This window comes from Phoca vitulina, unplaced genomic scaffold (genome assembly GCF_004348235.1).
Source record: "Phoca vitulina isolate PV1807 unplaced genomic scaffold, GSC_HSeal_1.0 scaffold21, whole genome shotgun sequence".
NCBI classification, from domain to species: Eukaryota; Metazoa; Chordata; class Mammalia; order Carnivora; family Phocidae; genus Phoca; species Phoca vitulina.
Genome location: NW_022589724.1, coordinates 2,078,477 through 2,101,937, shown reverse-complemented (window position 1 = coordinate 2,101,937; position 23,461 = coordinate 2,078,477). Strand labels below are relative to the sequence as shown.

The window sequence follows — 23,461 nt, the reverse complement described above, 5'->3', positions numbered from 1 at the left end:
ATCACGGGCAGGCCCTGCCTGTGTCGTGTGTGTCAGATACCCGCTCGTGCCAGGTTTCTATCTCCCAACAAGGAGGTTCTCGAGGTTTCTGCCTGGTTGGCGTTGTTCTTGAAACAAAACCTGTGTGGCTTCCCATTAGATGGAGCCTGATTTAGCAGGTTTTACGGTGCCCAGCCTGGAGACCTCCAACTTGTGCTTGCCAGAGTCTACCCTAAGAGCCTTCCCTGGTAGCCTGAGCCCACTCTGCCTGGGCATGGCCACTCAGAAGCACTGGAATTTAACGCACCCCTGCCTTTCAGTGACTGATGGTGTGTAACTACCACAGTTCCCTTGTCTCTTAGGTGGGAAATTCTGTGGTGCCTATTCATTGCTTACTGGCTCCCAGAGTTCCTAAGAGGAGAGCATGATCTGGTCATCCACAGTGGTGACTAGATGTCCCCTTTATAGCCTGCCTTCCCTTCTTTGTCTCACTTCCCCACTTCCCTGTCAGGTGTGTTCTGGGATCACCTGCCACATAAACTACTTGCAAATGAATGCTCATCTAAGGGGGAAACCAAATGACAGAGTGTGTCAGGCTCTTTAGAAGGTTCTCTCTCCTGGTGCGGAGAATGACCTGGAGGGGGAGAAGCTGGAGGCCAGGAGATCAGCCTGGAGGTGTGAGCGGCAGTCCCACAGAAGGTAAGAGAGGAGCCAACGCCCCACTGTGTCTCGAAGACCAACACCTGCAACAGAACAGCGTGCTCTGCCAAGATAGTGGTAAAATACTGTGACATTTAGAAGAGTAGAAGTAGCCATCATGGAAATATCTAGACTTTGTTGACCTTCCTAGCACTTACTTTTTTTTAAATTGTTGTTGTTGTTGCTGGTATTACTACTTCTAAGGAAGCATTCATTCAGTCAGTATTTGTTGAAGGAATGAGGGAAGGAAGAGATAAATGACTCCTTGGCGGCTGGCTGGGTGGCAGGGCCATTCACTGAGAGAAGGCCCAAGGGAAAAAGAGCAAGTCTGGGAGGCGGAGCGGGGCATGCAATCTCCTCTACAAACATATCAGATAACAGGGCACTCTGGGTACTTTCTGGAACTCAGGGTGCCGGGCAGGCGCAGGCAGGGGGATCATCAGACTATTTCATAGTCACTGTAGCACGTGCTCCTGTCAATCAGGAGGAATCCAGCCCCAGTGCCAGAGCTGAATCCGGGAGCCCCTGCAGAGCCAGATGATAACACTTTAGCTGTTGGATTATGGGGAGGAGGGGCAGAGGGCGAGGGCAGCCAGAAGCTTGGGCCTCTCACCCACTTCGGGTCTCGGGGCAGTGGATCTTCACCAACAGGTACAGTTGTATCCAGCGTGTACAGCGGGACCCCAAGCCCTGGGCTTCACGTCAGGCAGAGAAACCAGGCAGATTAGAAGACATCACCCAGCAAGTCAAGACCCCCAGCTCCTCCTTCCTGAGAAACATCAGGGCAGGCCAAAGACAGTGAGCACTTACGGATGCTTACTCAGGGTGAGAATACCCTTTCTAGAGCTTCCAACAACTTAACTCAATAGAGAGTAGTTTTCCCATTACTATCTGTTTTATAGATGAAGAAACAGCTGCAGGGCAAGGTTGAGTGTAGGGGACGATCTTCTGTAACTTGCCTATGATTACAAGGTTCTTTGGGGGCAGAGCCCAAATTCAAACCCACATCAAGGCCTGCCTACACTCTGCTGCCCTGCAAGTTGGGTATAAGGTGGAAGGCAAAGGGGAAAGTCAGCCAGTGGGGATCGAAGAGCTGTGAGGGGCTCAGTGGTGTCTCGGTGACCCAGGAGCTCAGGGAGTAATCGGAAAAGTGCTCCTCCAGCTGCTCGTTTAGGCAGAGACTGCGCACATATACTTGCCTCAGCTGGTGCGGTCTCTGTGGAATTGGGGGAGAAGGAGATATACATGAGGTCTGCAATAGTCTGTGGCAGGAGAATGCGTTTGGTGGGTTTAAGAAGTGGGAGCATCATCTGTCTTTGAACTTCCAAATCCAAACATAGTCCTGGGTACAAAATCATCATTCAAAAAGCATTTCTGAATGGATGAATGAATAAACAAAAGACCTACTTGATTTTTCTCGAGCAAAGACCTGATCCCATATCTCATCTTCTTAAAATCTTCCCAACATATGCCACCAATTGCGGGATCAAGTTCAAATGCCTTATCCTAGAATTCAAGGCCAGCGAGATCTCACCTCTGTCCTTCATCCACCACCACACCGCCCACACTTGGCACTTCCTGTGTGTGCTGGGATTTTTGTTTGTTTGCTTGTTTGTTGTTTTCTTGACTTCCCGAGTCCCCATTTTCTGGTCATTGTAAACCTCACATGCTGGGGGGAGGAACCGTTCCTTCTGCACGGCTCATCCTGGGTGGAGCTGCCAATCCCAGTTCCAGGCACACAACACAGGTGGGCCGGATCAAGTCCTTTCCGGGAATTAATATCGTCCCAGAAGGGAGAAGTCTCTTTCCTCTGAGGCCAGTCTCTGCGGTGGTGGGGCAACATAAGCCTGGGGCTGTCTGTGATCAACCCCCGCCACACGAAGAACTCTTGTTCCTCCCTGGAGGGAAGGAAGCCAAATACAGAGAAAAGCAGAAGCAAGACAGCAGACAGTCTCTCTCTCTCTCACTCACACACACACACAGAACAGACTAAGTGACCACATCACTTGAGTTTCTTGCATTCCCCATCCTTCCTCCTGGTTTCCAGAGCCAATACATTCCTTTCTGCGTGTTTGCTGTTTTGTGTTTTTGGCTTGTGAATTTGGCTTGTGTCCCCGTTACTGACTAGCATTCAGCGGACGGTTCCCTGAAGCCCACGCTGTCTCCTTCTGGCACTTTCCACAGGTTCCGACAACATAGTGCCTGCCGTACCAAGTCCGGAGGTGCAGGGCATGTAAGAGGGGCTCTTGTGATCCATCCTCCTGGTTTGCTCGGTTCCCCTCCTGGCACCAGCATGGGGCGGGCTCTGACTAAAATGGATGGCATCTTCACTTCGCGTCCTCAGGAGCCACATGCCCCCCTCCTCTCTCAGTTTCTGTCCAGTGCCAGGCAGCTCCCAGCCCCCCGTCAATTTGGTAGGTGCGCCTGTCCTCCACAATCCACTTCTGGAACTTTCCAACCTGTAACTGCCTTTGATTCTATGACTCATTAGAGATTCTCATCACTCTTCCATTTAGGAAGCCCCTAAGTGGAGGTTCTGAGCTGTGTGCTTTTTTCTTTTTTGTCCTCAATTTCCTTCCTACCTCAAGGACTATTTGGGTGGATTCTCTTAGCCGAGTTTCTGGGCCAGCCCCGCTGAATGGGAGGAAGTATCCCGGCATGCCCCTTGCCTGGTGATTCTGTCTCTCCTGCGGGGCCGAGCCAAGAGCCAGAGCATCACAGACTTGGAGCTGGAGGGGGCAGACAGGCAGCCTCCTGCAGTGGCTCCTTGCAAAGAGCTGACACAGACCAAGTCTGAAAGTAGCCCCACCACTCACCAGCTAGGCGACCTGGAACAAGTGACTTCCTGAGCCTCAACTTTTTTTTTCTTTCATTTGTAAAGTGGAGCTAAAAATACCTACGTTGCAGGGTTATTAAGAAAGGTAAATGGGCCTTATAATAAGGCTGATGTTTAATAGCTGGGAGCTGATATTAGGGTTTTTTATTCCAACCTCCTTGAAAGAACAAGGCAGGCTTGCCCAAGGTCATGCGTTGCGGCAGTCACGGTTCACCGCGTTTGCCCTGCCCGGGTTCTTCTGCCCACCCCACGCTGCCCCCACCAAGGGGGAGACAACAGGCAGGCACGCAGGAGCATGCCGGGAAATCCTCCTGTTCTCTGATCATCTCCTGAGGGCTGTGTAGCAGTGGCAGGGTGAGCAAACCCGCCCCGGGGCCACTTCCACATCAGCAGTGGAGAATAAAGGAACTTAGGGCAAAGAGTCAAACAGAAGAAAGTGCCTGGAAAAGCTGTTTTTATGTTCACTTACGTGGAAAAAAAAATCAAAGTATACAGCACGAAGATATATGCGTCTCAGAAAAATTCATCCTCATGAACCTGTTGGTTCAACGGCAGTTGTAATCCGAGAGTTGCCCCATGGAGGTCATAAAATCGGGGGGTGGGGGTGGGGGGAAGGGCCACCAAGGGAAAGGTAGTTATTATGCGCTATTTCTCTTCTAGTTTCAGATCATTTGGAGTTTAAACTTTTCCAGCAAGTCAGAGTTATATAAACTGGTGCCATACTAAAATACGATTGTGTAAAAATATAAAACGCCTAAAGCACGATGGCAATAGTATTTTAGGAAATAAACATTAAAGGCTGGTAATATCAGAAAATACAAATGGGATCATTTGAGCAGTTCTGTCTCTCTGTATGAACAGCCAAGGACGGCTGTATATTATGAATGCATGAAGAATAAAGCGTTCAGTCGGCACATAACTTAGAAAGGGTAACATGTCTAAACACTGACTTTGTGAGAAAACATGAAGGACATCTTACACTCAGCAACAATGGTTAAAGGAGGAAATTACTTTCTGAAGGATGCAGGGGGGCAGAATGCCAAGGCCTTTGTTTTCAACTCGCTCTTAACCGTGTTGGGATGTGTTCACACGGCACGGGGTCTCCTGCAGAATCTAGCACCAACAGATGGATCAGATTTTATTTTTGATCTGAGTCCTTTATGTCTTCAGTTTGGAGTGTATTGAGGTATGTTTTCTTTGGTTGCTGTTGTGACGAATGTGTAATAAAAAACTAATATTTACAACATTTAAACCTTTTAGATTTCAGTGTCGACTCTTCACATAAGAAAAACCGGAAAACGCTTACGAATCATTGGAAGGTCATTACTTCCTGGCATCTGTCATGAAACTGTTTTCGATACACAGAACAATGAGTCTATCAGCACAGCTATATGTTTTCTGGTCCAGGATCTTCCCTGTGCTCAGTGGGGAGGCCAGTCCCGTGACTGCCGCGTCAGCCGTTCGCCAGGCTTCACAGTAGTTGTCCACAAGACGCACTCCACGGGGGCCGGAGCCGTGCCAAACGACCTTCTGCGGCCTGCGAAGGGATTGCTGCACATTACTTTTGATATGTCACTTCTTTGTGGTGTACCTCATCGAAGAACAAATTGGCATAAGTTATGAATCAAGTCCACCTCTTGAGCCCTTCGTGGTCTGACCCCACCACTGGGAGCGTCGCTCTTTCCAACTAGCTGAACACCCTGTCCTCCAGCCCCACCACGCGCGTACCTGCTCTCAGACCATACTCTCTGCTTTTGTGAATCTGAACCTTTGCTCACAAGGTCCCTTAGTCTGGAGTGGCTTCTCTTTCATTTTCAGACCAGGGATTCCTTCTGGTCTTTGAAAGTCCATTAAATGCCTCCTCTTACAGGCTGCTTTCTTGACTGTCAGCCCCAAATAAGGATAAATTTTTCCTCTATGCTCCCATCATAGTATCTGTTACTCCATTTTACAATTACAGTGTTCCGTCTAGAACTGTAGCTAGTTGGTGATTGTCCTCCCCTGTAGACCGTGAGCCTTGTAAAGGTTTGGGGTCATGTAGCTTATTACTATGCCTTCCAGGTGGGCATCGGGCCTGGCATAGGGTAGACACTGAGGAAAGCTTTGCCAAGTTGTTCTAATCTTTTCTTTTTCAATGAGGGGCTTGAACTCATGACCCTGAGATCAAGACCTGAGGCGAGATCAAGAGTCAGACACTCAACCAACTGAGCCACCCTGGCGCCCCAACCAAGTTGTCCTAATCTTAATAGCACACACTGTTTCCAAAGAATTAGAGCCCAGCTCACAGTACAGGGCTAAAGGGTCCCCAAGAACAGCGTTCCTTACCACTTGCTGAGTGCCTGCAGCCTGCTAGACATTCGCACACTTACCATTTTAGGCTCACAGCAATCCTGTGGTACAGACAGGATGATCTTGCCCCTTTCACAGGGAGGCAGCCGAGGCTCAGAGAGTGGAGGAAATCTGAAAGGTCCCTTATTAAGGTACTGGCCTCGGGTCTCCTGGCTGCAAGGCCGGGGGCTCTGTCCACGGCTCTCAGCTGCCTCGCTGAGGCTCTGTGCCAGCGACAGCCCCGAGGGGAGCCGTAAAGGCACCCCACTGTTAGAATGTCCCCTAAAACTGTCTATCACACCATATACTTACCAGGAAGGATCCGTCATCACGTCTCGGCCGTCAAAGGAGTATATTGGAACATGTGTATTGAACTGACCTCCGTGGCCAGAAAAAATTGAGTCCCAGTTGTTGAAAAGTACTTGGCCCTGTGGAGACAGAAATGCCACATGGAGTCACTGTGCTATGGGCCTTCTAGTGGACTAGCTATTTATTCATTCCTCAAGGCCGAGAGGCCACCCCATGCCAAAGCCACCAGCTCCAATCCCAGAGCCTAGACAGAGCAGGAACTCAGGAAATGTCTGTGGTTCAATTTTACAATCCATCCTTGAACGCTTTTGGTTTTATTCTTTATTTCTTGAGGTACTTTCTCTTATTATAGGTGTATAAAAGCTCCTCCCCATCAAAACTGTGTTTTAGGTCTTTATTAATTTTTGCCTTTAAAAATTTTCTACATATATATACGCCAAACTTCAGATTTGTGCCAGGGCTTGTCCAATCTGCACTGTAGGTGATACAGAGATGACTCTCTCACTCCTTTTCCTGAAGGAGCCCAGTTTCCTTCAGTTATTGGTATTCCTAGAATACCGGTCATCTGAGTGGGTGAATGTGGCAGAACAGAACCTCAGGGAAAGAGACAGAAAGGGCCAGGTGTGGGGTCCGGAGGTACCAAATTGGAGCATGGGGGTCACAGGGACTTAAGAGTCTCGAAGTACCTGTGAGATACAGTGAGAGGTCACGGTCTAGGATGTGTGTGAGCAGAAAGAGAGCTGTCCCTCTGTGGCCTTGAAGGAGCCGGCTATTTCCATGGTGGAACAGGGGTCATACAAGGCCCTGCCTTACCAGCGAAAGGGAACAGAGAATTATCTGCCAGGTTCGGGCAGCTTAGATGTGCCGAGAGGACCAAAGTAGGCGGCAGGACAATGTGGCTCTGGTCTGGGACCAGTGCTCACCAGTTCTTCTCTGGTGCTGTCCAGCCCACGCCCTACAGAGAGCAGCCTCGGGTGGAACTGGGAGCCCCAGACTGGGTGTCAAGGACCTGACTTCTGGTTTCTAGTGACTTCCGGCAAACTCCTTTCTCCCTCTGTGCCTCAGTTTCCACATCTGACAATCTGAGGAAAAAATAACTCCCTCTTTTATTGGAAGCGTCTATTAAGATAATGGGTATAGGGGCGCCTGGGTGGCTCAGTCGTTAAGCGTCTGCCTTCGGCTCAGGTCATGATTCCAGGTCCTGGGATCGAGCCCCGCATCGGGCTCCCTGCGCAGCGGGAAGCCTGCTTCTCCCTCTCCCACTCCCCCTGCTTGTGTTCCCTCTCTCGCTATGTCTCTCTCTGTCAAATAAATAAATAAAATCTTAAAAAAAAAAGATAATGGGTATAAAGTACTTTGTACTTGTCTGCTCCAAGAGTTGTACCATCCAACCACGGTAAATGTCAGGAAACTGAGGCACAGAGAGGTTCAACTGACCCACCCAGGCACAGAGCCAAACAGGGACAGGCGGGGTCTGGAAGCAGCACACTTCTGATGATGTCAGGGAGTGGCAGCTCCTATGGTTCCTGTGGAGCCCAGGGCCTCCAGGAGACAATGGGGAGAATATTTATGTTTACCTTGAGGTTCACTATTGGAAGGCTGTATCTCTCTGCTTTCCTCACAACCGTGGAGAGGTCTTGCAGATGGGAGGATAAGAAGGCCCGGTAGGTAGACAACAGCCCCGCAGCCCTGGCCTGCTGGAAGCACTGCAAATCAGCTCGAAGGTCCCCGGAGAATGGTGTGTTCAGAGCAACCAAGTGCAGCTAAAAAAGTGAGAGTTAAAAGAGTCAGAAGCCAACTCCACCCCGCATGCGCATCTCAGGCTGCTAGTACGACCCCGGGCTCCCTGGGACGGAAGGCGCTGCAGGTGGCCTCATTGAGCCCCTTCCTGAGGGTGGCGTTCCAGCCCCGGCCTGACCGTCTCCGGGGCAGGAGAGCTCGGAGCCCAGGCAGCGGGCCTCGGCTCTCTGAACCGCTCTACACAGTGGCAGTGTCTTCCGTTTGGGAGAAAACAAAACAAAATAAAGCACTTCAGAGATCTGAATCCAGTGTGCAGGCCACTTGCTGGAGACTCCTGGGTCTGCCCTAGTTCAGCTTCCAAGAGGGTTTTAAGCCAGCTTTGGTACTGGATCCCAGAGCTCCACCAAGCAATCTGGCCTTGCCCTTTCCTCTACCTCCTGAGTAGGCTTGGGGCTGATCGTGAGGGACCAGAGGGAAAGGCACTGAAAGGAGAAGGTTATGACATTTCTTGCTAAGACTGCTGGGTAGACCCTTTTAGGAACGAGGGGTCACACTGTAACACGAGCCTCACATTCCTGCCACCTTAGGCAGTAGCCAAAATAAAAGTCCTTCCATAGTCTGTTTTCTCCCACACTTTCTCTCCCTAAACCCATCCCTCTCTCCCGGCCTTCGTGCTGTGCCCTCTAGAGCACATGTGTCCAGGAGTAGCCCTCTCCCTCCTCGTTGTCACCTCAGGAGTGACTTTGATCTCGCCATCAGAGAGCTGGGGAGGGCTGGTGCAGACCCTGGGCCCAAGTCTCCAGAAAAGAAAAATATTTCAAAATATCTTAAACCAAAAGACATGAAATGAGCCCTGTGGGGCGAGGCAAGGGGTGGTCAGTGCTTCTCTCTCCATTCCTGCGCTGCCTCTCCGGTCTGAACATCCCCAGCACCAAGCTCCTACATGGCCCGACACCAAGGGTTGCCATATTGGCATTCTCTGGCTCATCAAGGGTCCGGCCGGGTGGGCACAGCTCACGATGGACCACAACATTCAGACCGCCCCATGCAGTCCCTGCACTTCTCGGGGCATTCTTCTCTGTTTCGCCACCCCTTTCCTTCCCCATTTTGAAGAGAAGAGACTCCACGCATGCCACACCTCCCAGTTTCTTCCTGTTTATTCATCCCTGGTTCGGCCCGTATCGCCACACTAGATGGAGGTCCAGGTCAAGCACACCCCCTGCCCCCACCTGAGACAAGGCTTCCCCGCAGCGCCCCCAGCAGCAGCCCGAGGATGGGGAGGGGGCGGCAGCATCCTGCTCGCTCACCATGACCGCTTTCAGGCCACCAGACTTCCAGCCCCACACGAGCTCTGTCTTCCTCCCCCCCCACGGATCTGCAGACCAGCACCCCAGGGATGAGGCCCCATGGTCTCATCACCCTCCAACCAGCACGCTTCTGCTGGCTAGACCCAAGGGTGGTCAGCAGAAGACGGCGTGCCCACAGCAGGGGACACCTAGGGAAGGGACAGAGGTACGTGCAGAGCTTCCCTGCCATGCCTCCGATCCTACACATCTCCACCTCTCCTTTTTTACAAAGAAACATAAAGAACTGTCTGGAATGCTGGTTGTTTCCAAATGGCGAGACTGGGGGCTTTTGTGCCCTCATGTCTGTATTTCTCTAAGGGCTGGGACATTTTTAATAACAAATATGCTATCGTTTTTATGAAGACAATACTGTTTCAACAATCAAGTGTTAAAAGGTTGATCTGGGGGATGGGTGTAGTTTTGGTAAAGTTATCGGGGATTTGCTGTTTCCTTCTCCATTCTTTTTATTTACTGTCCAAATTTTCTACAAAATACGTATGACTTTAGAATTTATAAAATACTATTTAAAAAATCCTTCAGCTGCTGCCCTAATTTCTCCCCCTCATGGCTGAGCTTTTGGAAGGGTTACCTCCACACGCTTCTCTCTTTCCTTATCTCACCTCCCATTTATTCCTCAAACAACTGGAATCTCGCTGGCACCCCCCATGCCTGAGATATGCTCTTCTCTGGCTTCTACAGTTGGAGGACACCGTTTTGTCCTTTTGACGGCCCCCTTGGCAGACCCGACGCTGCTGGCTTCTACCTTGTTTGGCATTCTTTCTTCCTCTTGGGGGCTATGGCTTCTATTTGTCCCCATGGTTCTTCCATCGGTTCCTTTTTGCTTTTGCTCCTCACACTCCAATGTCTGCTCAATGTGCAGACACTCTTTTGGGAATCCCACCACCCCTCTCACCCTTGCCATGGCTCGGAGGAAGCCTCCCAGGTCTTTATCTCCAGACCAGGCCCCCCGATCCAACTCCCTCTGGGCGGCCTCCGCTCACATATCCTACGGGGACCTCAGACTCACTGGTGCCCCGATGAGGTCCTGCCTGATGAGTGGCAACACCACAGGAAACACATTTCGGTGCGAGCCCAGGCCCTGTTCTTTGAAAATGCCCCCACAACACTTGCTCAGAAGAGTGGCCTTAGGCCATTCAATCTCATTCTCTTGGTTTTGATTTGGCGGGGAGTGGGCAATGAGGCCAAGATGACCTATGCAGACAACCTCTCCCAGACCCTGAACTGAGTCAGGTGGTACCGGGCTCTGCAGCTGTAAGATCACCTGGAGTTGAGGCCATGATCAGCGCCACGGCAACTCAACATGGCATGCAAGCTGTGTGGAGGTGACCCATGTCTGTGTGTTGGGATGGGGGTGGAGAGGAGGCAGGAAGAAAAGGCCTCGCAGAACCTGCTCTGTATGGGAGCAGGCTGACAGCAGGGACAGGAGGCCCACAGGCCCAGTCGTACTTCCTGCCGTTGAGTGTCAGGAGGTTCCTGCAATTATCTGAACAAGATCTTCACTTAAGCTAGTAAAGGAAAAGAGTCAGAGTTTTAATTCTGGCAACAAAATGATCCTTGGGAGGGAAACCAGCACCACTCAATTATCCAAGCAGAAACTTGGGCATCCTTCCTGATCTCCCTCATCCTCACGGCCCCATACCCATACCAGGGACCAAATCTGTCACTTCCGCCTTTTTATTTTCTCTCCAATCTTATTTTTCTACATGTTCACTGCTGTGATCCTGGTTCTAAGACTACATCAGCCACCTAACTGTCTTTGGGCCCCAGGCCTGTCCCTGCCGATCCATTTGTACACTGTAACCAAGGTAATTTCTGAAATGCCAATCTTAGAGACCCTTTCCTTGTTTAAGACCCTTCAGTAGCTCCCCATTATCTGCTGCAACAGGTCAAAGCCCTTAGCTTGGCTTACAGGCCCTTGATGACAAGACCTTGTCCTCTGCAGACTAAACTTCTCCCTTCTCTGCCTTAAAACCTGCCTCTTCAGCCAGGCTGAAGTACCTGCCATTACACTTACACGAATGCCCGGCACTCCCCCTTGACCCCCGCTGTTCCAAATCCCCTCTGCCTTGAATATGCCCACTCTCTCCCTCCCACCTGGCTCTCTCCTGCTCTCAACTTTCCTTTAGGTCTTAGTTTAGAGGCTCCCTCCTCTAAAGAAGGCAGAATTCTTTGACGTTCCTCATACCCCCAGCACCCTGTGTGCACCTCGCCTCACTGACCTACCAACTGTTGTAACTACCCGTCTGCCCCTCTTGCTAGTCTCTATGCACCTCGAGGGGAGGGCCCGTGCTCCAAGCACACAGCAAGCACACACTAGACACACACGCAGCATGTGCAGGGAAGATGCACGAACCGCACTTACTGCAGGCCTCTCGTAGCTGACACTTGAAAGCGGCATCAGTGGACGTGGAGGCTGATGTGGCTGTTATGTAAAAGAGGAAAACAAATGGTCCTGAATAAGCATCCAATCTGTTCTTCAGAGCGCACCGAGGTGCAAGTGTGATACTTTACATAGTCTGTCATTGTCTTCGGGCCACTCTTAACTGCCAGGAGTTTCATGCCCCCCCCCCCCCATAAAGACATGACCCTCAGGAAGGGAGGGGATATTCTGCAATCTTTTACAGAGAGCACTGAAGCGAGGAAGCAGAAGACCTGTGTCTTAGTGCCAACTCATCCACTGCACAGAGCAGTCAGCAACTCAGAGCCTCAGTTTCCTGAACGGCAGGCTGGGGATAGCAAGACCTGCCTCAAAGGGTTGCTGTAGGGCCAAAACAATGGACAACGGAAGTTGCCAATGTTCTTATCAGGCAAAGAAGTCTCAGGGTGCAAAAAGGAAAGGGCTCTTCTAGATCGCGTATGCCAACCATGATTTCACAGGGGAATAAACTGAGGCCTAGAAGGGCTGGAAGCCCATTGCCCAAGAGGATTCAGCTACGACATGGAAATAGCAGGTCTCTAGCCTCTGGGTCCGGTTCCTGCTCTGCTCTCCTGTGAGAACATTCTGTTGGCACTTGGTAATTTCTGGCCTTCCGCCAAATCCTAAACCATGCAGAGCTGGCTGGCCAGAGTTTGGAGAGCTTGGTTCTGGACACCAAGGGGGATTTTGTGGATGCTGATGAGCAAAGGAGCGATAAGTAAGGCAGGGCGACTACTCACATTGCTGGAGAGCGCAGGGGGCGGCAGGCTGTCGGCGGGAATGGGGATCAGTTCTCCTAGCTTCAAGAAAACAGTACATTGAAAATGAAACATCCACTAGAGATTGTTAGCCTATTTTCAAAACTGGAAAAATGGCATTTCCAGGGGCAGTTTATTATTTTTAGAGGGTATCTGGAGGCAGTTTGTTAAAAAGAAGCTCAAGAATTAACCTGTAATTTCTTCCAACCATCTCGGACCCGAATGAAGAACTCAGTGCTGTCCCTCAGGTAGATGAACGTCCCTTCAATGACCAAATGTGCTTTCTGCAGCATGTCATCCATGGTGCTAAATGCCGTAACCTGTCAGAAAATTTTCCATTCCCAACAGTGCCGTTATCGTTAGAGCGGTGGCACGATTTGAAAAACCGGCCGTCGCGAATTCAAACGGGAGCCATCCCCTGACAGCCAGTGAAAAGGCTCTTTGTGCCTTAGAGACATATGTAACTTCATTCATAGCCAAAGGACATTCTTTATGAGGAAACAAAAACACCAATTGGTTTGGAGCACAAATCTGAACTGTAATAAATCAATGAAAACAGGAAGATGATATTCCAGGAGCACAAAGACAGTTAGAAACTGTACACAGAGTTGTCTTTCTTGGGTCTTGGTATTAGCAAAACCATGGGTACATTTTCCCACTTGCATCTGTGTGAGCCACTCGGTGGCCGTGACGTTGTTAAATGTGTTTAACTCCTGCTAGTCCTTAAAGAGTTTCGAGTTTGTTTTAATTTGGAATAAGAAACGCAAGCCGGTGAGCAATTCTGCTTAGGTTTTGAATCTTTTTTGCCCAGCTGGGTAGCTGTAATATTAAATACATACGAGAGGCAGTGGGGGTCTGTAATTTCTCGGTCTAGAAAACGGCCAAAGATTAGCCATCCATCTTGGCAAATCCAAGAGCAGCCACAAAAGCTACCAAAATCTACTGAAAAGCATCACACCTCTGAGAAATATTGGCCAAGAGAACTTTTATTTTTCATCTCAACTGAGAAAGATCATAAAAAGTTAATTTTCACCTAGCCTTGAAAATAATGACTTTGTGCATTGAAATGGCTTAGACATCCCCCAAAGGTGCGAGATAGCAACATTCCGTCAGCCGCTAGATGGTTTTTTCCTTTGGCAGCCACATTTTCCAACTAAAATCCAGCCAAGATCCCAGGGCATTTCCAGGACTCCTGACATCCGTGTGAGGTGTTTGTCCCTCTTCCTGTGCATAGTAATAATCTCAGAGTGCTACACTCTGCACCCACGGTGTGCAGGGTAACAAAGGTACGGGAGATATCCCCGGGGAAGGAGCGAGAAGGCGGAATGACCCAGGGGAGATCTGACCAGCACGGGGCCTGCTGGGATCTTGTTGATACTCTGGTGCCCATGGTTTTGGATGTAATCAAGTTGGTTCTTGTGACAGCTTAGTCAATTAAGGATTAGAAGGGTGGAACCGAAGTCATAAGTGAGTTTGTATTCTGTATCTTTGTACTTGGTAAGCCACCTAAAGAGATCATATATACCCCCCGTGTGTGGAATTGTTCCAATTCTATGGCCACAGGGGCCTAATTCTTACCTAAAAGCTGTGCCAGCCCCTACACACTTATAGCTGAAGTTCTAAGGAAACCCACCCAGAGCAGAAGGAGGAATGCACACTGATAGTAACACTGACCAGATTTCTGGATCCGGGAAGCCCTGGCTGTCCTGGAGGGCCGGGTGGGCCTGGAAGGGCCACAGCTAAGACAAAGCAGAAAAGAGGAGTTACAAAAAGGCACCCTCTCTGCAAAACGGCTCCGGTGTCGGCTGGTCACCGAGGGGAGCACTCGCAGCCCCGTTCAGAGCGCCGCAGAGCACTGCGCCTTGCAAAGTGTACCTGGGGGGCTCTGGGCCCAGCCCGGGACTCAGCCACAGTGACAGGTTTGGGAAAGAGCCAGGATTCTGGACCGTAGTCCTGGATGAAACCACACTAGGACTTCTCAGCTTTGTAAGTGAATGAATTCCTGTTGTTTCTGATGTTTGTACAGGTCAGTCTGAGTGGAGTTTCCAAAAATGTCCGGACTCATGCAAGTTACCTCAGCCTAGAAATAAGCAGGGAATGCTGAACAGAGGAAGCAGGCTCAGAAAGAGGAAGAGAAGGTGCTGGGCTGCAGAAGCGGGGCAAGGTAGCACACTACCTTGCAACAGCTACGGGAGCCTTGGCCTTGGGGCCGGGGGACCCAGACTGCGGCCCCTGAGCTGTCGTTTCTCAGCTGTGCGATCTCAGGGAAACAGTAAGCCCTGAACCCCTGCTTCTTCACCTGTGAAATGTAAACCAGCTTTTCCTTTTCACTAGGCTGTGGTGAGAACAGAGAAAAGATGGAAACTAGGGATGTGCCTTGCACAAACTGCACAGCATCCAGCCAGAGGTTTGCAGTGTTTGAAGAATCCGTGCCCTCTTCCCTAGAAAAATGCACCTGCCCGTGCTCTCCTTCTACCTCTCCAAACCCCGTCCCCCCTAAAAATCTGCAAAGCTCTTGGCACTTCAGGATGTTTTTGCAAGTCCCAGTAAAATCATTCTATGAGATTTTTCAGGTGTGAGTTAAGTCCGCAATTCTGACACAGGACTTGAAAATCATTACATAGATGCTGAATGTCTGGTGAAGAGAGGGTCGGAGGACTTGGATTTGGACCCCAGCCGAGGCTTGACTAGTATCTGTGACCTTGAGCAAGTCTCCTAACCTCTCTGAGCCTCAGGGTCTTCATCCATGAAATGAGTTTTACAGTAATATCCATTTCCTCTCCCTCCCAGGGTTGCTGTGAAGATTAAGTGGGCTAACTGATAGGAGAACATTTGTAAGCTGTGGATGGCCGTGCATTAGGTGAGAGGCAGTCCTTAGTCAGTGGAGCGAGGAGCCCTGGGCAGCATCTCATGTAGAGCTGCTATGAACAACAGATTCTCTGCATCCTGTAATGTCCTTCCTCCTCCTGCCACTGCTGCTCATCCCCCAAGGTTATGGTGGCACCTATGGTTTTATCTCCCTAGCACCTTCTCTCTCTGTGGGACCAGGATCCTCACTTTCTCTTTCTCTTGAGATCTTTCCCTTCCCCCTCTACAAACATTTGGATTCAGAAGGCACTGTCCTGTTCTCATGTGATCCCACCTTCTGGCCACAGCTGACTGGTCCAAGGTTGGGCCTCTGGGCCATGCCAGGCTCGTCAGAATTCTTCCCTAGGACTTCTCCACCCCGGGACCTTTCAAACTAAAACTGAGAAAGAAGGCCAAGATTTCTAGCTGACTGTCGAAAGTCTGAGTTGTCAGTAACCATATTTCCCACCGTGCAGGGGATGTGGTCTGTGGTGAAGAAACGTGAAGCTAGCCTATAGAGAGAAGCCGAGACAGGAGACAGCCAGAGAATCCTCGCAGGGGTTGAGTCCCTGGTTCTGGCTGAGCCTAAGGTCCCCGCTGTAGGCCGGCCCATCCCACAAAGAATGATTCACCTCCTTCTTCACATCCAAAAAATTTCCCTTCTGCTTAAGCTAGTTTGAGTTACATTTCTATCACTTGCAGCCAAAAAAACCCCAGGCTAAGTGAAAGGCCCAGTCCCAAAGTCACCTCCTGTGTAAGGTTCTCCCTGATGCCCCCGACACTTCCCTTCCCGGGGCTCCTTCCACCACACATGGCTCGTGCCAGTGCTAGCAACAGTGACACATTCATGCTATGATTGCTGCTTTTTCACCGTGGGCCGAGTAGAAAGAACACAGGCTTCGGAGCGACACCGATCTGGGTCCGCATCCCGTCGGTGCCCCTGACTAGGCGTGCGACCTTGGAAACATCCCGTGGGTCTCACTTTCCTCATCTGTAAAATGGAGATGCTAACACTTTCCTTGAAGGGCTTTGTGAGAATTCCATGAAATGATGGAGGAGAGTAACGAGCGGAGTGCCTGGCGCTTGGTAAATGTTCAGTAAAGGGAGATTTTCTTCTATTTCACCCATTTGCTGTTGGAGGGAGTGAGGCAGCTATGGTTAGGGAGATTTTTATAGAGGGTTGGAATCAACGCTGGTCCTCGAGTCCCCTCAGGGCCAGGCATTGACAAAGCAGCCAAGAAGTTCCCACCCACCCATGAAAAGATGTTCCACGTCATTAGACTTTAGGGTCAGGCGGATGAACACCACGGCGAGCTATCAGTTCACGGGAACGGGCGCTGGCTGGAATAAAACAGGTAGAATAACAAGGGTGGGTGAGAGTAAGCAGACAGCGGGGCCTGCCGGCGCTGCTGGAGGGGAGGCAAAACTGGGGTAGCCACTTTGGAAAGCAGGCTAGCAGGTCCTCGAAAGGCGAAACAGAGTGAACACGAGTCTCTGCCACCCGGCAAGGCCACACCTAGGAGTACACACCCGGGAGACTCGAAAACATATGTCCACACAAGAGCGTGTACGCGAATGTTCATAGCAGCGCTGTCCCCGATAGCCAAGGAGCGGGAACAACCCAGGTGTCCGTGAGCCGATGAGCACATCAACAGAACGTAGTGTGTGCACACCGTGGGCCAGTACTCGGCCGGGCACGGAAGTGCTGACGCACACTACCACACGGACGAGCCTGGAGCACGTTACGCCGAGGGGAAGAAGCCAGACACAGAAGGCCACATGTGGTGTGATTCCATGGGTATGACAGGTCCAGAGTAGGCAAAGCCAGAGAGATAGAAAGTATATCTGCATGCCCAGGTCTGGGGTGGGGGCTGGGGGAGGGAAAGAATGACTGCTCATTGGTGCAGGGTATCTTTTGGGGACAATGAAAATGTTCTGGAACTAGAGAGAGGAGATGGCTGCATGACCTTGTGAATATATTAAAAAAACACTGAACTGTACCCTTTGAATGGGTACATTTTATGGCATGTAAATTATATATCAATTTAAAAAAAAAGAAAAGAAAGAAAGCTCTGTCCAGGAAATAGCTCTCTGTCACACAATGTGGCCCAGACATGCCACTCGGATGTGGTGACTGACCCTGAGCACAATAGCAGGGACAGCATGAATGACCACCATTCACGGTACTGACCTGCTCCAAGGATCGCTGGTGGTCCTGGTGGCCCTGGGGGTCCTGGTGGCCCAGGGGATCCAGGTCTTCCAAAGCCAGGAGGCCCAGGCAGGCCGGGAGCCCCCGGGGGTCCCTGGGGCCCGACGACAGTCTCCCCTTTCTGGCCCTATCAAGGCAAGAGCACAGTAACAGAAGAGAGAACGCAGCACCGATCTCTAGAGGTCCCAGCTCTTCTCTGTAGGAGGGTATTAGTAAAAAGTCAGTAACTACCAGCTCTGGCTATCGCCATCCTCCATGCCGAGCGCAGCTCGGGTGGAATGAGACCTAGAGAACAGCTGCCCTGTCATCATGCTCAATGTCAACGCATCCAACTCCAGAGAGCCCTGGAGTCAGAGGGGCCCCGACTTTGCATTTCACAGACTAGGAAACTCAGGCACAGAGAGGGGATGGGGCTTGTTCAGTGTCAAAGCCAATTCGCAGCAGAGGTGGAAGTGGACCCCTGGTCTCCTGGCTCTGCTGGGTCCACCCTCACGTTGAGCTCTGGGACCAGAGTTTGCTTAGGGTTCCGGAGGGTCATGGTCTGGTCTTTATCTCATTGGAGGCATAACCCGAATTTCTCTCTTGTGAGCTGGAGAAACCTGGCATCGTAAGAAGACCAAGCCTATCTAGGGGCTCCTTCTTTGATGAAATCTCAGAAGAATCAAATAGCCCCCTCTAAAAATATCTCCCTCACCTTCCATTCTGCCTTCATTATCTCATATGTTCACCATCAGTAACTCCTTGGGTTGAGCGAATTTTCCACCATTGACATGAGTAAGGCGGTGTGGTCAGTGACCTGGAAGTTGCCTGAATGCATATGGCCACGGCCAGCTCCCTTTCCTCCGTGGGCCTCAGGCAACCTCCCCATCAGTAAATAAATACAAGGGAGAGAGGCCAATGCCCAAGTCCTGCCTCCAGCTTATGGTACTGTGACAGACCCTTGACTCTCCAACTGCCTAGTCCCGCTGGGGGGCTTCAGGGAAGGCTGTGACTCACTGAGGCAGATGGCGAGGAGAAGTCACTACTCACAACCAAGCCAGGACTTCCTGGTGGGCCTGGAGGCCCCGACACAGAGAAGTCACCATGAGAGTCTCCTTTTTCCCCTTTGATCCCCCGGTCTCCATTCTCCCCCTGCAAGCAGAGAACATTCAGTAAGAGGAAGATGAAGCAGTCTATGATGTAAGCCCAAGCACTCAGAAACACAGGCCAGATGTTTGGTAGAGAAAAACTCACCTTCAAGCTGTTCAGAACATGTCTCAGGTAAGCTGGATCCACCGGAGGGCCTGAAAAAGAAATGCTATGTAAAATTCACAACTATAACCTCAGAAATTCAAAAATAAAAGTCTCCAGGGGCACCCGGGGGGCTCAGTCAGGTGGGTGTCCGGCTCTTGATTTCGGCTCAGGTCATGATCTCGGGGTTGTGAGACTGAGCTTCGCATTGGGCTCTGTGCTTAGTGGGGTGTCTGGTTGAGGATTCTCTCTTTCCTTCTTTCTCTTATCCCTTCCCCGATAGTGTTCTCTCTCTCAAATAAATAATCTTTAAATAAATAAATGAATAAAAGTTTCCAAGTTGGCAACCATCATTATTCCCCAGTGGAAGTGACCTCACATTGGTTTAGCTCACAGAGTGGGTACCGGACTTAGAGACAGAAACAAGTCCTAGGCTGGGCCCCACAACCCGGACACTGTGGGATCCTGGGCATGTCGCTGGCCCTCTTTGGGCCTCATTTTGCACAGGAACCATGAATGATTGGAACTGGTCTCTCTTGACAATGTTCCATCACGGGTATGTGTGGCCCATGACTGGGTCTCTCTAGAACTCCGCGGAGCTTGTGGCCAGGGTGGTAATAAAATGTGTCTTACTTTCTGGCTCAGTTGGATTTCTCAGGAACAAAAATCAAAGGCAAGATCCAGAGCAATAGTTGGAATACCTGGTGGTCCTTGGGCCCCCTGGTCGCCTTTTTCTCCTTTTGAGCCGGGAAGACCCCAGGATCCTTTTTCTCCTTTAACACCTGCCACCAAACACATAAATGTTTAAAAAAAAAAAAAAAAAAAGGAAAATCACCTTCATTCTATATGAAATGTTGTTTCTGAGACAAGTTTTCACACTGAGCCCCTTTAGCAAAGTCCATTCAGTACAGGAAGGCCTATTGAAGGTATGAAATCCTTTCCTAAATGATGGGGAGGACAGAGGTAGATAAATCAGACACAATTCCTCACCTTGCAAAGCTCTGTCTCCTTGGGGAGACGGACACAGTGAAGGATAACGCGAGGCAGGATGGAGTGGGAGTGCTAACCTCAAGGTGTCCACGGTGCATGGTGGGGGCCCAGCTACAGGTAACCCTCTCCTGGCCAGCTTCACGCACGCAGCCTCACAGGCTCAACACCCAGTCAAGCTCCCAGTCCCATCTCTTCTCTGCCTGTGCAGCATGGTGGTGTAGGGGAGGGGAGGAATCTCCCAGGAGTACCCTCAGAGGACACCAAGGGTGCTAAGTATTCCATGTAAAAGTTGGAAGGATGCCAACTGTGTCCCCCACCACCATCTCTTAGGATTTATGAGAAGCACCCTCTCTCTCCAACTCTTTCTATGGAGGAGAGGCATGGAGGGAGCCTTCTGGAACTTCAGCATTGGGGAAGGGAAGCAATCCCCTGTCCCCACTTTGACGGGTGGGGAAGACACTAGATCTCTGCATTCCTAGTTCCCAAGAGGTATGACAGATCAACTGAGCAGTACCCTTGAGCCTAGAGATGGGGTTGGGGGCTCAGGCTTCTCAGCATGGGGGAAGGGGTGTGAGCACCAGAGGCACGATGTCACCAGCTGGGGGTCAGCAGGGAGATGCAATCGCAGGGCCAGGGGGGCATGCCTCCACTCACCCACAGTGAGATTATAGGCAGTGGTGAAGCCCAGAGAAGGGGATACTGAGCTCACCACCACCGATGAGGCTGCTCACCTCAGGGAGCAGGAGTAACAGCCACAAGTAAGTAGCAGGACACAGGCTCACCAGGGGCTGCCTGTCCAGAAACGTCTGTTACCTCCCCTGCCTCCCAGAGCGGCCCCGTGAGGACGGGAAACCACCGGGGATCTGAGACAGCAAATCCAGCTCTACTCTGCCTCCCCAAGATCCACCTTGCACCAGGGGCCAGGGGAGAGCCTTGAACTGGATCTGAGCGTGGAGGGTGAAAGCAGTCTGGACCCTGTAACCAAAAGCAACAGAAAAACCACGGGGCCAGATATCATCAGGGAGACCACTGCCTGGCGGGCCACGGACAACAGAGCAGAGCCAGAGGTCAGTCTTGGGGAAAAAATGACCTTTACCTGTTTAAATGGCAAGTGTTCAGACCTCTCAATCAAAAGGGGGACAAACAGAGCGGCAGGGGGCGTGGGAACAGGGACCAGAGTGATTGCTCCCCTGCAGGCTCCTGTCGCCTGACCTACGCCCTCTGTGGATATTTACTAATGAGACACCCAGAGCCAGCGCCTCTCACGCTTTACTGCGCATACACCTCAGTGAGGAGCTTAAAGTGCAGCCTCTGACTCAGCAGGTCCGCGGTGGAGCTTGAGATGCTGCATTTCTAACATGCTTTCAGGAGAGGCCGCTGCGGCTGGTCCAAGACCACTCTGAAGCAAGGTCTTCTGAGCTCCCATGGCCCTTCCCTGTATTCGTTCTTGGTACATTGCATTATCATGATTTCTAAACTAGCTCCATCTCATGGAGTCTAAGGGCCTGGGTGGCAGGAACGGTGTAGGATTTCCCTGCCTCAGCCCAATGCACGGGCTACACTCATGAACTATGGTCTCATGAACAAATTAACAAAAATGTGGACAAATGGAGTACTTCTTGCTAGCTGGAAGTCCCAGCCAAGGTACATAACATACAGATGAGTGACAAAACAAAAGAGGTGCCCAGCCCCACAGCGCTGGCCCAGCAACCCCTGCTCCCACCACATGCGGCCAGACTCCCAGCCATGAGTCTTAGGTCCAGCACTGGGAGTGGAGGCCACCTCCTGCAGAGCTACAGGGGTCTGGAAAAGTCCCACAGAACCATAAGGTGAAGAAGGGAAACTGTACCGTGGAAGGTGATGAGTTCTGAATTCCCAGGATGAGTGGCGTCAACCTGGAGAGAAAGAGAGTCAAGGTCATAAAGTGCAAACCCTGTCCTGGGATTTGCATCCACAGGCCGCCACTGTCCCCTGTCCTGGGGGCTTGTGGTAGGAGGCACACCGTCATGGAGTCAGGCCCGTCTTTGGCTCTGGAGCCCCCAAAAGCCCTGAGCTCCCCAGTGGCCCTCAATGCACAGGCCAAAGCAGGCCTTCAAGTTGGGGGGGGTGGGCATTATGCAGCCAGGCCCAGGGGAGACTCACTGGCTGAGCAACTCTGCAAGGGGAAAGCGCAAAGCTTCAAGATAAATCGTGGCCAGCTATGAGGGTTCTTAGCCTCCTTTCTTGTGATTTAGGACTGATTCATGTGAAAGGTCAAGCATCTGAGTGAGTGACGTACCCAGCCATGAGGCTGGGCCGGCCATGAGTTCTGCTGCGGCACAGAACCAAGGATGCACGTAATGAATAGGAGCTGATGATGGTAGCGGTAATTAATAAGGGGGGTTAGCGTTTGGTTGAAGGGCTATTCTAGACTCCCCATGACGAGTCAGGGGTCTGGCACCCAAGTTATCCTAGATAATACTCCTTCCTAGTTCATTCCCAGATCCCTGCATTTTCTTATCTAAAAAACAGAGCCACCTGTGACCCTGCTTTTAATACCCAACTTCACCCTTTGCCAGTTGATATGTGGGATCAAAATGACCCCTCTGGCACCAGGATCCTCCTACTTTTGGGTGGAGGGTCACAAGCTGCTCAGGGGTCACCAAGAGAAGAAAGGGGGCAGGGAGTGGATGGGAATCCCTAAGAACAACAATTCAAAGCTATGGATGAAGGTGGCAGGGCCAAGCTGGTATCTCAAGGCTATGCGGATCGGGTTCTTCCACTCCCGACGTGGGCTGACATTGTGGTGGTGTTAGAAAGGGGCTGAAAGCAGACGGGCTTATGGCATGATGGACGCCGTCATGGAAGACCGCAGTGCTTTTGCAAGTGTTCATTTTCAGAGCTGGTCCAGAAATGTCCATGGTGTCCGGCCAGGCAATGTGAAATCAAAAACTCATCAAAAATGCTCTGAGCTCATCTTTGGTTTCTTTTCAGGAACCTCATGACCCCAGAGGCCGTGGCTACGGCAAAGGGTCCTAGCACAAGCCGTGGTCACTGCAGTGGCACTTTTACCACAATCTCAAGTTTGTCGAGTGCTGCCCCATGGTTGTTCCATTGACACCTGCAACCGTGTTAGCAGAGGGGGCTTCAGGCATGAACTCACAGGGGCCCTAGAGCGGACGGTCTCTCCTTCTGTGTAACAAGCAGGTGGGATGCAGCCATCTCTCAGAGGCGTCCCTTCAGGCCATGGACGTAAACGTGACCTGGCTTGCTATGGTCCTCATGGAGATCTGGGAGCCAGCAGGCCCCCTTGTCATCTCAGTGGGTCCTACCATCTGCATTCTAGGCCAGAGTTCTGGGCCCTGGGCTGCAGACTTGGGTGCCTCATAATTTCAACACAGACAGATGTCCAGGCAAACACTCAGCCAGACGGCGTCATTTTAAAGCTTCTGACCCAAGCCTCACCACCACACCCAATTATGAACCCACTTCAAGGAATCTTTGTAAACTGTCATTTGCAAGCTCCTGAGAAGGGAGGCCACGCCTGTTTAGTTCACCCCTGCGTCTCCAGGGCCCAGCAGAGTACTTGGATCTCGGCAAGCCCTCAAGAAATACTTGTTGAATGAATGAGAAAGTGATCACACATCGTTCTGTGACTAATGCCTGCGCACGGGGACAGGCCCTCTCTCCCTGGCCTTCCCCATGGAAACGGGACCCTCCCAATACAGGGAAGACCTCAGCGACAGTGCCACCGTCTAGCTGGGTGACCGGGTA

General features: G+C 51.1%; 1 protein-coding gene across 1 annotated transcript in view; it reads right to left on the bottom strand.

Annotated features, from left to right (window-relative positions):
- Positions 1 to 3,801: 3,801 nt before the first annotated feature.
- Positions 3,802 to 23,461, bottom strand: part of COL15A1 (collagen type XV alpha 1 chain) — a 120,747-nt gene continuing 101,087 nt past the window's right edge. The window contains exons 33-44 of the mRNA XM_032418409.1: positions 21,558 to 21,603; positions 19,420 to 19,500; positions 18,722 to 18,771; positions 18,518 to 18,619; positions 17,471 to 17,615; positions 14,107 to 14,171; positions 12,624 to 12,752; positions 12,415 to 12,474; positions 11,621 to 11,680; positions 7,729 to 7,914; positions 6,155 to 6,270; positions 3,802 to 5,051 (exon numbers count right to left, since the gene is read on the bottom strand). Coding sequence (XP_032274300.1) covers positions 4,838 to 5,051; positions 6,155 to 6,270; positions 7,729 to 7,914; positions 11,621 to 11,680; positions 12,415 to 12,474; positions 12,624 to 12,752; positions 14,107 to 14,171; positions 17,471 to 17,615; positions 18,518 to 18,619; positions 18,722 to 18,771; positions 19,420 to 19,500; positions 21,558 to 21,603 — 1,254 coding nt within the window. The 3' untranslated portion in view covers positions 3,802 to 4,837. The remainder of the gene's footprint in view (positions 5,052 to 6,154; positions 6,271 to 7,728; positions 7,915 to 11,620; positions 11,681 to 12,414; positions 12,475 to 12,623; positions 12,753 to 14,106; positions 14,172 to 17,470; positions 17,616 to 18,517; positions 18,620 to 18,721; positions 18,772 to 19,419; positions 19,501 to 21,557; positions 21,604 to 23,461) is intronic.